This window comes from Arachis ipaensis, chromosome B9 (assembly GCF_059453495.1).
Source record: "Arachis ipaensis isolate K30076 ecotype BB chromosome B9, ASM5945349v1, whole genome shotgun sequence".
Classification (NCBI taxonomy): domain Eukaryota; kingdom Viridiplantae; phylum Streptophyta; class Magnoliopsida; order Fabales; family Fabaceae; genus Arachis; species Arachis ipaensis.
In genome coordinates this window covers 150,412,030-150,424,165 of record NC_142444.1, presented here as the reverse complement: position 1 = coordinate 150,424,165, position 12,136 = coordinate 150,412,030, and the positions used below count along the sequence as shown (strand labels likewise).

At 32.5% G+C, this 12,136-nt stretch overlaps 2 protein-coding genes across 2 annotated transcripts; one reads left to right on the top strand and one right to left on the bottom strand.

Moving 5' to 3' along the window:
* The first annotated feature begins 2,060 nt into the window (after positions 1–2,060).
* Positions 2,061–6,908, top strand: LOC107617843 (Protease-associated (PA) RING/U-box zinc finger family protein). The gene is made up of 4 exons (XM_016319712.3): positions 2,061–2,757; positions 3,128–3,358; positions 4,501–4,905; positions 5,906–6,908. Exons 1-4 carry the CDS (start codon positions 2,577–2,579, stop codon positions 6,472–6,474), a joined length of 1,386 nt encoding a protein of 461 aa, XP_016175198.1. The 5' UTR covers positions 2,061–2,576; the 3' UTR covers positions 6,475–6,908.
* Positions 6,909–8,230: 1,322 nt separating this feature from the next.
* Positions 8,231–9,486, bottom strand: LOC107619631 (hevamine-A). The gene has a single exon (XM_016321930.3). The coding sequence runs from the start codon at positions 9,385–9,387 to the stop codon at positions 8,509–8,511; it is 879 nt and encodes a 292-aa protein (XP_016177416.1). The 5' UTR covers positions 9,388–9,486; the 3' UTR covers positions 8,231–8,508.
* Between the last annotated feature and the right edge of the window lie 2,650 nt (positions 9,487–12,136).

The following is a 12,136-nucleotide window of genomic DNA, read 5'->3' as shown; positions in this document are numbered from 1 at the left end:
TGTCCAAACTTTCATTCAGATTCACACACTAGCTCTATTTATTTCTAAGATGACAAGGGCCATTTTTTTCTATTTTAAAGATTCCAATGGTATAATTTCCAGATCAAAGTTGTCAATACATGACAACTCACTTGATATTGAAGGGATCTGAACTAACTAGACTTTGCACTATTCATATTTAATTATTTCAATTTTTTAATTATATATATAATTTTGATATATTATTAATGTAAAATAATTTCATATATCTATTTAATTACATAAAACACATTAATAAAAATAATTATTTTTTTATATTGACTATATAAATGATCATCTAAAAACTAAGTATATATTATGATTTTTCTAATGTTGAGGCGACTGTTACAATTTACTTTCAAAAAACATAATCCTTTTTAGCCATGAAAATTCTTTGTCCGGTAATAATAAGCAAAAAACCACTTACAATTGATTGGTGTACTGACAACACCACCAACACCAAGGTCGTCTTGTATTATATTGTATGCATAAATTCTTCTGATTAATCATTCAGTTATGGTTTTGTTCATATAATTTAATCTTATATATCATATAGTTATAAAAAAAAATTGTCTGTAAAAATAAGAAAAGTTTGTTTATTGTAAATCATAAAAATACTTATATTAACTGTTAATATTAAATATCTCTTACATAACATAATCACATAGCTACAGGGACGGTTCTATGTACAATGGTGTGGGGCAAGCGCTCCCACTACGATTTGAAATTTTTTTGAGTAGTATATGATAATAATATTTATTTGTCCCCATTATATTATTAAATTTGACCTCACAATAATTTTTTACTCAATTTTTGGTACTTAATCGTCAATTTAAAAATTTTATATTAGAAATTCGTTAGAATGATTAATTCTCAAATTTAAACGAAATTATTGTTCCTTTTTAAAAATCAACTCAAAAGAATATTATTTATCTTTTTTTTTAAATTAGCTTTAATTTTTGCATAGCAACTGTATTAATTGAAATAACTTTTTTAACTATAAATATCAATAAGAGTCGACTTCTAATTGCGTTGGGAAGTGGATTTCTATATAATTATTTAGTAATATATATAAAAAGAGAGAAATTTTGATGGTAGTGTTAAGAGAAAAATTATTTAATTTTTTAAAATAGAAAACCTAAAACAATAGAATTTTAAATTATATATTATTATTTAAATTATTATTTTAGTATTGTAATTTATATATTAAATATTTTGAAGGCTAATCATATTTTATAATAATAAAATATAATCATAACAATAATCATGTTATATGTACATAAAAAATAATTATTTGTATAAAATATATATTAAAATATAAAATACACATTAAAAATAAGTTAAATAATACATATATTTATACATATATATATATAATGATTAATAGATAATTTAATATTTAATTTTTTATATATACATATTATTTTTATTATAAAAATTATTATGATGTTATATAAATTTTGTCCCCACTACTAAAATTTTCTGGATCCGTCACTGCATAGCTATGTATTCATGTTATGATTCAATTATTTCTTATTTTAAAATAATGATAGGAAAAAAAAAAAACACTCTTGCATCAAAATTATTTTATAATTTATTTTTAAGGAAACCTTGATTAGAACGTGGTTTTGCTTTGGTGCATGCACATGATTAGAGGAAAAATTAGTGGTATACAAGGTTCTAAACAAGGTTAGCACACAGAAGACTTACCATAAAAGACATAGGCCCCACTACTTAATCCAAATACATCTCAACTTGCCCACTTGCTTCTTCTTGAATGTTGTTGCATTTCTATAATGTATTCATCAAACTTTATATTATTTTTTAAAATAAAATATTAAAGGTTGAGGTTCCACATGTCCTCATATTATTCCAGGGTTCTTCTGGCGGTGAGATAAAACCCTACCATATTTTAATTAATTATTAATATTAACAACAACAGCTAATATTAATGTTATCACAGTTTCTGATACATCCAAAAATAATAATTATATAATATTAAAATTATGTAGAAAATTACAAGCAAATAGAATATAGTAACTGATTACCTAATATTATTTATTTTATAAGAGACGATAATGATCCGATTTTATAAATTTCATTATTTTCTCCGGACAGAGAAAAAAAATATCAAAAAGAAAATTCTCTGATAGTGTATTAGTGTTACCAAATTGGCAAATTCAGCAACAAACTGACTTATCTACAAAGTTCAATTTTTTCAATCGGAACTCATCAGAAAAAAAAAGAAAGAAAGTTCAACTTGCAACTTCAGTATTTGGTTCCAGATTGTGATATTTTTATTTTTATTTCTCTTTTAGAATAGTGATTTATAGTATCAGCAATCAATTTTTCGGATAATTGTTTCTTTTTTTCTTCGGTTTTTCTGATTGGCAATCAATTTCAAACCTATAGCAGAGAAAAAGCATCAAAGGAATAGAGACTCATTTGATTCTTTTTGGGGAGATGGAAGCTGATGTATCTATTTTTTTTGCTGTGTTTCCAAAACCCTAAATAGTAAAAGAAAATCCCCAAATTTCTTCCATCGCTTTCTGATTTGCATGATTTTCAACCAAAAGCTTTGCCCTTTTGTTCTTTTCAAATCTTTTGCACTGATGGGTACCTCGAATCTTCTCCTCTTTCTCTTCTCTCTGCTGGGTTTGTGTGCTTTGTCAGCTGCCAAAGTGGTGCTGATTGGGAACAACATCACTCTCTCCTTCGATGATATCGAAGCTAATTTCGGTGAGTTTTCTTCTTTTTTGTGTGCATGTGATGTGTGTTTTAACTTTTAAGTTGTTTAGTTAATGAGTTGAATGTGATTTTGGTTCCTGAGTATTTGGGAGTGGTGAAAATTTCAACTTAAGTAGTGTCTTTGGTGAAGCTCTGTCAGTGGGAAACTGATTCGGCTGAAACTATGTCTGAAACCATCTGCAAAACGAAGGCAAAAAAAAGTTGAGAAAAAAAAAATAGAAAAAAGGATTTGATTTGATGCTGAAAAATATCAAATTGTGAACACTGACGTGTGGTATTTTCCAAATGTTTGTAGTGCTGCTGATGGTAATTTTGTTTCTTAATGATCTGTTTCTTGACACAAATGCTGTTTTCATTTCAGCTCCGACGATCAAAGGGTCTGGAGAATGTGGGGTCTTATATTCGGCAGAGCCACTTGATGCTTGCACTGACCTCACGAACAAAGCTCCACAACTTCCGAATGCGAGTTTGCCTTTTGTTTTGATGATTAGGGGAGGATGTAGCTTTGAGGAAAAGGTCAGAAGAGCACAAGCGGCTGGCTACAAAGCTGCAATTGTCTATGACAATGAGGATAGTGGTGTCTTGGTTGCAAGTAATGACCAATTCTTACGTGCAACAGCATATTGTTGTTTATCATTCTCATCCTGCATGCAATTTGCATTAAGCTTGGTTTTCTCTACTGATAATGTGAGTCATCAAATTCAGTCACTGGTTGTAGCAAAAAAAAAAAAAAAAAAGAAAATTGCTACGTAGATTATAAAAAAATCACTATAGTGGCTTTAGGTTCTACATTAAAATGGTTGTTGTAAACCTAAAATGAGATTATGATGTTTTCCATGGAAGTTGGATTAAAATGATAAGTTAGTATGATTTAACTTGGAAGGCATAAGGCTTGAAGTAATCTTTCATAGTTGAGTGTGTCTGTATGTTGTGTTTGTATGTTCGAGACACAGATTCTGATAGCTTTAGACCATCCAATCATGTGAAGTGATCTTTCATTGTTGTTTTCTGTATGTTTGAGTAGTTCCTTGTTTAAGCTGGATGGTAAGTCATAAAATTTTAAACAGAATGCAAGATATATGTTTTCCACTACAAATGTCTGGATATCCTCCAATACAAGATGGCGAGGGAATTATTTAATTTCTAATCAAGTATATATGCTTTTCTTTTTATGAGCATTTTAACACTGAAGAACCAAAATTTATTTATGCATGCTATCTGGGTTTGTTGGTTGGTAAGCTTATGCTGGTAAGCTGGTTGGAATGTTAAAGAGAGAATCATCTTCATTGTTTTACCTAGTAGTGACATATTTTGTCTCCGTTGGAGTCGGGATAAACAAGGATTGAACAACTATTTGGAAAATTTTAACTTCTATGAACATTTGAACACTGATGAACTAAATGCAAAGGATGCTCCTAAAGTGTCATACTCTTTACATGGAAGTTTGGATCAGCAAGGACTGAACAACTGTTGAAATGTAGTAACTAGTAACTTGATTAAAATACATTGTTAAAAGCTTTGTGAAAAGGATGATTAGTTGATAACCCAGCCTCATACAATACATGAGTAAAAGGTTCACAATATGAAGGATGTAAGTTAACTAAGTTCATGGTGAAAGTATGGCCGTTAAAGATGATTTATTACTGGATAGATGTCCATATTTTTTTTCCCCTTTCAATATACGTGTATATCATGTGTTGCGTATATCTAATTCACTATTATGTTGGATTCCAGTGGCAGGAAATTCTGCTGGCATAAGAATACATGCTGTGTTTATATCAAAAGCTTCAGGTGAATTACTAAAGGAATACGCCGGAAGGACTGATGTGGAGCTATGGCTTATTCCAAGTTTTGAGAACTCAGCATGGTCGATCATGGCAATTTCATTTATTTCCCTACTAGCAATGTCTGCTGTGCTTGCCACCTGTTTCTTTGTTCGTAGGCATCGCATAAGAAGGGAAAGGCCTCAAGCTTCTCGTGTTCGTGAATTTCATGGTATGAGTAGTCGCCTAGTGAAAGCAATGCCTAGTTTGATATTTACTGCAGTCTTAGAAGACAACTGTACCTCCAGAACATGTGCCATATGTCTTGAAGATTATTGTGTTGGAGAGAAGCTCAGGATACTTCCTTGTTGTCACAGTAAGTCTTCCAATACCAAATCTTACTTCGTCTTCAGATGCAATCCATTCAAAATAATTGTTTTCTATTTTCAAAAAAAAAAAAAAAAGAGGATATTCTCGTGTTGGGTTCTATGGTCTGGTTTGAATTTAGTGGTTATTGTTTGATGTTGACTACCAAATCCAATGCTATTCTGCATTTAACGTACATAACCTGCTAGAATTAAGCTGAACACACAAAAAAAGGTTTACGAGACAAACAAGTTGAAAAATATAATAAAATATTGTATCCTGGATTCATCATTACATGATTGCTGAATTGCATGTGTATAAAGTTCCCTCAAGATTTGGAAATTCCAAAAAACTGAGCTATCTTAACTTTCCCAAAGTCATACTTACACGTACTAATTGGGAATATGTTCATTAGATGCTCTGACAAATGTTCTGGTGATGAAACATATAAATAAATTTTATTAGAAGAGAAGAAAATCTGCAAAAAGAGGATAAGACATCCTTATAAAAATATTTTTATTTTCAGAAAAAAGTAACAGCTTAGACCTATGGGGAAATTAAAGTGATAAACCATGTAGCAATTATGATAGCCCCTCTGAATAGTAGCTTTAAAGTTCTGCCATATTAGCAATCTAGTCCCATATACACTAAAACACTGTAAAACCGAGGACCGTCATGAAATCTTTGGCCCTTTTTCATAAGCTAAAACTTCTGAACTTAGGAGAAACTGATGTAATTGTAATCCCTATCGTAGATACCAAATAGCCTAAACCAAAAAGAATCTGCCACAGGTAAGAAATCGGCGAGCACTCAGCTTGAAAGCTAAGTGAACTAGTTGAATCAGATCTGGAGAAAGTAGAATAAGAGACTCTGAGGTCCTGGTACCATGTCAACTAACTAAGCAAATAATGCTAAAGAAGATTAATTTCAGCATTCTGCTTTGGCATTGCTTATATTGATGCTTGTTGTATTTAGGTCTAATTCCATTTTTCCTAACGTGTTATATGCAGAGTTTCATGCTATATGCGTGGATTCTTGGCTTACCTCATGGAGAACATTTTGCCCCGTTTGTAAGCGTGATGCAAGAACTGGTTTAAGCGAACCTCCGCCTTCTGAGTCCACGCCTTTGCTTTCGACCAGCCCAGCATCTGTATCATCCTCCATCTTATCTTCTACAAGGTCATCATTAGCGTCATCCCCAGCTATTCAAATTGCTCGTCCACCTTCACATGCCTCGTCCGTTTCTCGCAACCACTCTTTAGCTAGCACCCCTTACGTTCAGCCGTCTTATAGGTCCTACCGACAATCCCCATCGCTAAGCATCAGTCAAAGCTCTGTAGACCTTAGGAATGCATCCCAAAGATCTCTAGCTTCTCACTTGAATTCACCACATTCCATGGGCTACCCATCTTTGTCTTCTCTTAACTCGAGGTTCATGTCTCCTTATGTTCCAAGTCCAAGCAATGCTTCTGTAAGTATTCTCGGGTCATCAAGTCACCGACAGCATCCACTCCGATACAGTGAGTCAGCTGCGAGTTTCTCGCCATTTGCATCCGCAAACTCCCTCCCAGAGTGTTAAAACTGTTGATCTGATTCCATCACAGGGTTCAGATGCCCATGCAGTTGATCCTGTAATTGGCAAGTCACCCTCCCTTCAATGCGGCAACCACGACTCCCCCAACCTCCGTGTCCCTTTGCCGAATTACCCATTTCTTGGCGGCCGGAGTAAATTGTATAACACCTTTGTGATTTCAGTTTTATTTTTACATTTGGTGATCGAGGTTCTAACAATGATGTTGCTTAGAGTCATCATTGTATTGTGTGTGTTGAGTTTTTTGAATTGTTGATGCTTTTACATAGCCTTGATTTCAAAGTATGTATAGTACTTTCTTGTTTCTTCAAATAACTGCTGACACAAGAAAAAAACGTTGGGCTGCATGGAAAGATTGAACCAAGATAGTTGTTTATGTTTGAATTCAATGATAACAAGACCATGTCATACTTGGGAGTTGAGGATTGTCTTGTCTTATCACTTATGTCTATACTTCAGCATGTAAATTGTAACATTCAGTTTGAGATAATACATGTAAAATTGATCCGTGAGATTTAGCTTTATGGTTCATTAATAGTAGATTTTCCGAAGGTTTTAGCATAGGCCCATCTAGTTATAGATATTAGTTGAGATTTCTCCAATTTGTAATATGATTTTGTTCCTAATAATTGAACTAGGAACATAAAAGCAATTTAAGCAGTTAACTTTTATTTTTTGGTTGTGGATATATGGGCTTATTGTTGTGAGTGCTGAAGTATATAGGGCCTGAAAAGAGCAGTTATATAAAAGGCTCATAAGGTGGCTTGGCCCACTACCTAAACGGGCCTACCTTTACTATTCTAAACAGGAAAAAAATTAATTAAAATATTGTATCTATAATCACTATTTTGTGAGAAAAAATAATAGAGATTTAAATAATAATATTTGTTAAAATATATTATTCTTTCAGTAAGAAGTTATAAGTCTAATATGTATTATTTATTTAAAATTAGAAATGATATAAGATAAGTTCGTTTTAGTAGTCTAATAACCTCAAGTTTAAAATGAATTAAAAATAGTGTTTAGTTATAAAATATTATTAAATATTATTATTCGTCTTTTATAAAAAAATATATTATATTGATGTTTGAGAAAAAATATAACTAAATTATTTTATTCTTTAAGTATAATAAACTGAATGTAAGTCACCAAAAAAAAAAAAACTGAATGTAATTTTAAAATTGTATTAATTAGAGTACTTTTTATTTTTAACAGGAGCTGGCTGAATTCTATATTGGTTAACTAGCGAAATTGTATTTTAAATCCTTCTTAGTTGAAAAACAAATTTTACTCCGTGCCTTGTTATTTAATTCGATTTTGTTTTTCTGCTTTTTATTATTTAAAAAAGTTAGGTAACATGTGCTTTAACAACACATGATAAATTTATTATTAACAAAAAATTTTAAATATTTTTATTTAATAAATACAAAATAAATTTAACAAAAATTTTTTTTTTATATATATATTTTTTTTAAATTTTAAGACATTTAGCTAAAATGGTGCAGAAGTCCTCAAAAGTTGCCGACTTATTACACTAAGAAAGATATTTATACGAAGTTATCAATTATTTGTTGGTGGAGGTAGACAATTCTTAGGGTGGTCCAAATAGCATTGTTTCTCTATTAAATAAATCTTTCTTTAATCTAAAATTTTTCTCCCTTCTTGAGTGCCGCCAGCCGCCTTTAGCCATTCAGCTTGTTAAATAAAAAAGCATATGATGGAGAAAGGATAGCAATTCAACTAATTTTGAAAAACAGCAATTCTATCACATTTATTTGCTTTTGTATCACGTTCCTACATGAATATTGCAGTATGCTCAACACAAGTTGGAAAGCACAACAAATTAAAGGAAAAAGAAATTGCTTTCTTCTCCCCTCATTATTGAATTGAAATAACCATCAAAATAAGGTGAAATTTCAAGTGCACTTGACTTTACATCAAGTTGATAACTGAGAATCGTTAGATGAGTTTTCACCTAAAAATAATTGTTTCATTGCAACTACTGCTCTTAAATCTTGACATTCACACGCTGCTAACGATGGAGTCACTGTACCCATTCTTCACATCATAGAATCTTGACCAAAGCATCACCCCTCCATACTTCGGCGACTTCTTGATCTCCGGCAGGATCTGATTAGTCAACACATCAGGAGGAATGTAACCGCTCCCGGCTGCAGCCGGCAGCCCCAAGAATATGTTGGTTGCGGGGACGGTATTCGTCCACCGTGACCAAGAATTGAGAAGATTAGTTATGTTACCGTTGGCATAAGAGCAAGGAGGGTTGTTATAGAACTGAACCCAAACAAAGTCGAAGAGCCCTGTGTTAATGGCAGTCCCTAAAAACCTATCGGGAATTGGACACTGAGGAGCAGCAGCAAGGTACACCTCCCTTCCCCTTCGGCTATAAGCCTTGAGGAACCGCGCGAGGTGGTCCCAATTTGCAGTTGACCCGAGCTCAATGTCGAAGTCTATGCCATCCAAAACAGCATCCCCTAACGGCCGTGAAGGTGACTTGCCACCCAAGAAAGTGTTCCACAAGAACTTTGATACATTTCTTGCATCCTGAATTGAAGATAAGGAGTAGTTGCCGATGCCGCCGCCGATGGAGAGCAAAACCTTGATCCCTTTGCTCTGGCAATCCTTGATTTCAGCACTGAATTTGGTGCATGAATTGAGGATGGAGGGGTTGCAGTGGCCAGCGAGGTTCATTTCTGGGGTCTGGCCATTGCCAAACTTGTTGAGGAATGCTATGTTAACGTGGGAGTATTTGGCAGTGCCACATGCTTCAGATAAGGTTCCTTCATTGCCGTTTTGTCCCCAGTATATAGCTATGCCACCTCCATGTGATGTTCCAACAAGAAGGAGGAGGAGGGACAAAATAGCATTACACTTGTTTGCCATCTTCAAATTAAAAACTTTCACATTTAATGATATTTATATAGATTTACAGGTTGAAGATTGGTACCAAAATTCTATGTTAACAAAAAGATAATGTGGGTTGACAAAAGAGGGAAGCCATTTCCCACTTGCCATCAAGGGAATAAGTCAACGTTTAATAGCCTTCCAACTACTCCATATTTGAGTATTAAGCTCTTTCTAAAAAACACATCCAAAAAAAAAGCGCCACCGACCGTCATCCTGATTTTTTTAAATTAAAAAAATGATATTATACCCTCTTTTGTAGAAATTTTTATAGGAAAAACAAGAAATAATTTTTTTTTTTATTTTTATTAGTTAATTTTTGTTCCCGATCTGCCTACTGGCCACACCCAACGATCCTCAGATCTGACCCATCTCCACGACAATCGAGCCCAAACGGAGGCCAACCATAATTCGAGATTTGAATTGATACGTTATTTAACGATGTTCCATAAATTGAGATGAAGCAAATCACAACAATTCCTCAAATCAATGGATTCTAACAAACTCCAAAAGTTTTCGTAAATAGAGAGATCTTAGCTCCTCCAAGGTATGAACTCAACCCCTAGTTTTCACCTTATCTCTTTGAATATTCTTTGACTTGAGTGTATCAGCTCTCATAATAATTAGTTTGAGATAAAGAGTTTAATTTTAATGTACTGATAGTACAATTATATTTATTTTTTTAGATGATTATATTTATTTTTTTAGATGATTATTTACGTAATTAATATAAAAAGTAATTATTTTTATTAATATGATGTTAAGTAATTAGGTACACGTCTAAAATTATTTTAGATTATAATGTATCAAAATTAAATTATTGAGATCATATAAAATTGATCCGTGAGATGCAGCTTTATGGTTTTTTTTTTTTTTTGGACGGGGACCGGCCGACAGACCAGCTCAAATCCAGAACAGAGATCCATACCCTCCTAAACCGACCCGTTATACCCGACCCAACCTGTTATTTCTTTCTGTATCCCACCCTTGCCGCTAGAGTAAGCAGCTCATCGAGGTTCTTCTCTGCAGCTAGCTGGCGACCCCTGCATGGTTGCTGGCGCCACCGGGTTGTGGACGACGAGTATTGAGGACGACGAGGAGTTCTCCCATCTGAGCCGCCGTTACACCACCTTGTCTCCTCAGCAGTACCCGGGCCTCGCCAACAGCACCCTCCATCCCATTTAGTTGTAGATAATAATTGAATTTTCTCCCATTTGTAATATGATTTTTTCCCTAATATATGGGCTTATTTTTGTGAGTGCTTCTTAGGAAGTGTTTAGGGCCTGGAAAGTACAGTTACATAAAAGGCTCATAAGGTTGCTTGGCCCACTACCTAGATGGGCCTACCTTCGCTAATCTAAACAGAAAAAAAATTAATTGAAATGTTGCATCTATAATAGAGTGCTTAGTTTCTTCCTTTGTTTAAACAAATGTTAGGAGATTTGAATTTACGTACATAAGTAGTAAACACTTCGTCAGAAATTCAGATTTGCATTGATTAATATTTAGCCTGCCGGTTAAAGAATATTGAAAAAAAAGTTGCATATTAGGTCACCGAAAATATTATTGGGTTAGGATATTATTCTACCCCAATACAAATTGCTGAATTAAGACACTACTTTTTTTTGTCTATAATCATTTACATATATTATGAAAACCTAAATATAAAAACTTATGGACATAAGCTTCGAAATCGGTTTCTTTAATCCTATACGAAACGACCAAGTCTTAAAACCACTTTTATGTCCTATGTTATAAATAACTTAAAATTACATTTATTATACGCATTAAAACGTGGGTGTTTGACACATGAAAATTTAAAGCCTCCTTCGTAATATGAAAGAAACAAAATAGGATTGAATGCAGAAAATTCCTTGACATTAAAAGCCTGTGTTTTGTGGTGCATTCCTAATTCTCTTAAAACACAAGAAGCCTTTATTACTGCTGCTGGAGACACCACAATCTTACAAATATTGTTAATTCTGACAACAAATAGGTGTTTGCATTATTTAATTATTTTGGCACAGGCAATTTTCAATAGTTAATAATAATTTTGAGACAGCTTGGGGATTGATGCAAAGACTTTCATCACTTACTTGTGCGTTAGACAATGGTCATCACTATTATAATCTTCAATTTTTCATTAAAATAATGATGCCTATGTATATGGTTGCTTCCCAATTGCTTCTTTATTTATTTATTTATTTTTTTGATTGAGACCAATTCTATTTAATTTATTTGTTATAGGATCTGTAATTCTTTCATATTTTTTTTCCAGAATATTAATTGTATGATTTGCTCTTAAAGTCTTACGTGTTTTTAGATAGATCATAGATGTATGATTTGCTCCACTGTACCCTACTTGTAAATAGGGCAACACACTACATATACAAATTAAATTAACTTTTACGTGAACTAATAAATAAACATATTATTTAGTCACTAATATTTATACAAAATACTAATTTTATTTCTAATATTTTAAAACATTTTATTTTTATTTTTATTTTATTTTAGTTTTTCGATCAAAATTATAATTTTTTATTCTAAATATCCCTCTTCCATATGTATTACCATCTTCTTTTAGATAACGACAATAATTATAATTGTGATAGTCATAAAAATAGTTATAGTGATTCGAAAATGAAATTCAAATAAAATTAAATAAAGATAACTTGAAAAAGTTATATAATCGAATTCGAATGTGTTAATATTTTAGAAGAATTTT

Coding starts and splice junctions, on each gene's coding strand:
- LOC107617843 (XM_016319712.3), top strand. CDS start 2,577: ATGATTTTCAACCAAAAGCTTTGCCCTTTTGTTCTTTTCAAATCTTTT. Junction 2,758..3,127: donor TGATATCGAAGCTAATTTCG/GTGAGTTTTCTT, acceptor TTTTCATTTCAG/CTCCGACGATCAAAGGGTCT. Junction 4,906..5,905: donor GATACTTCCTTGTTGTCACA/GTAAGTCTTCCA, acceptor TGTTATATGCAG/AGTTTCATGCTATATGCGTG.
- LOC107619631 (XM_016321930.3), bottom strand. CDS start 9,387: ATGGCAAACAAGTGTAATGCTATTTTGTCCCTCCTCCTCCTTCTTGTT.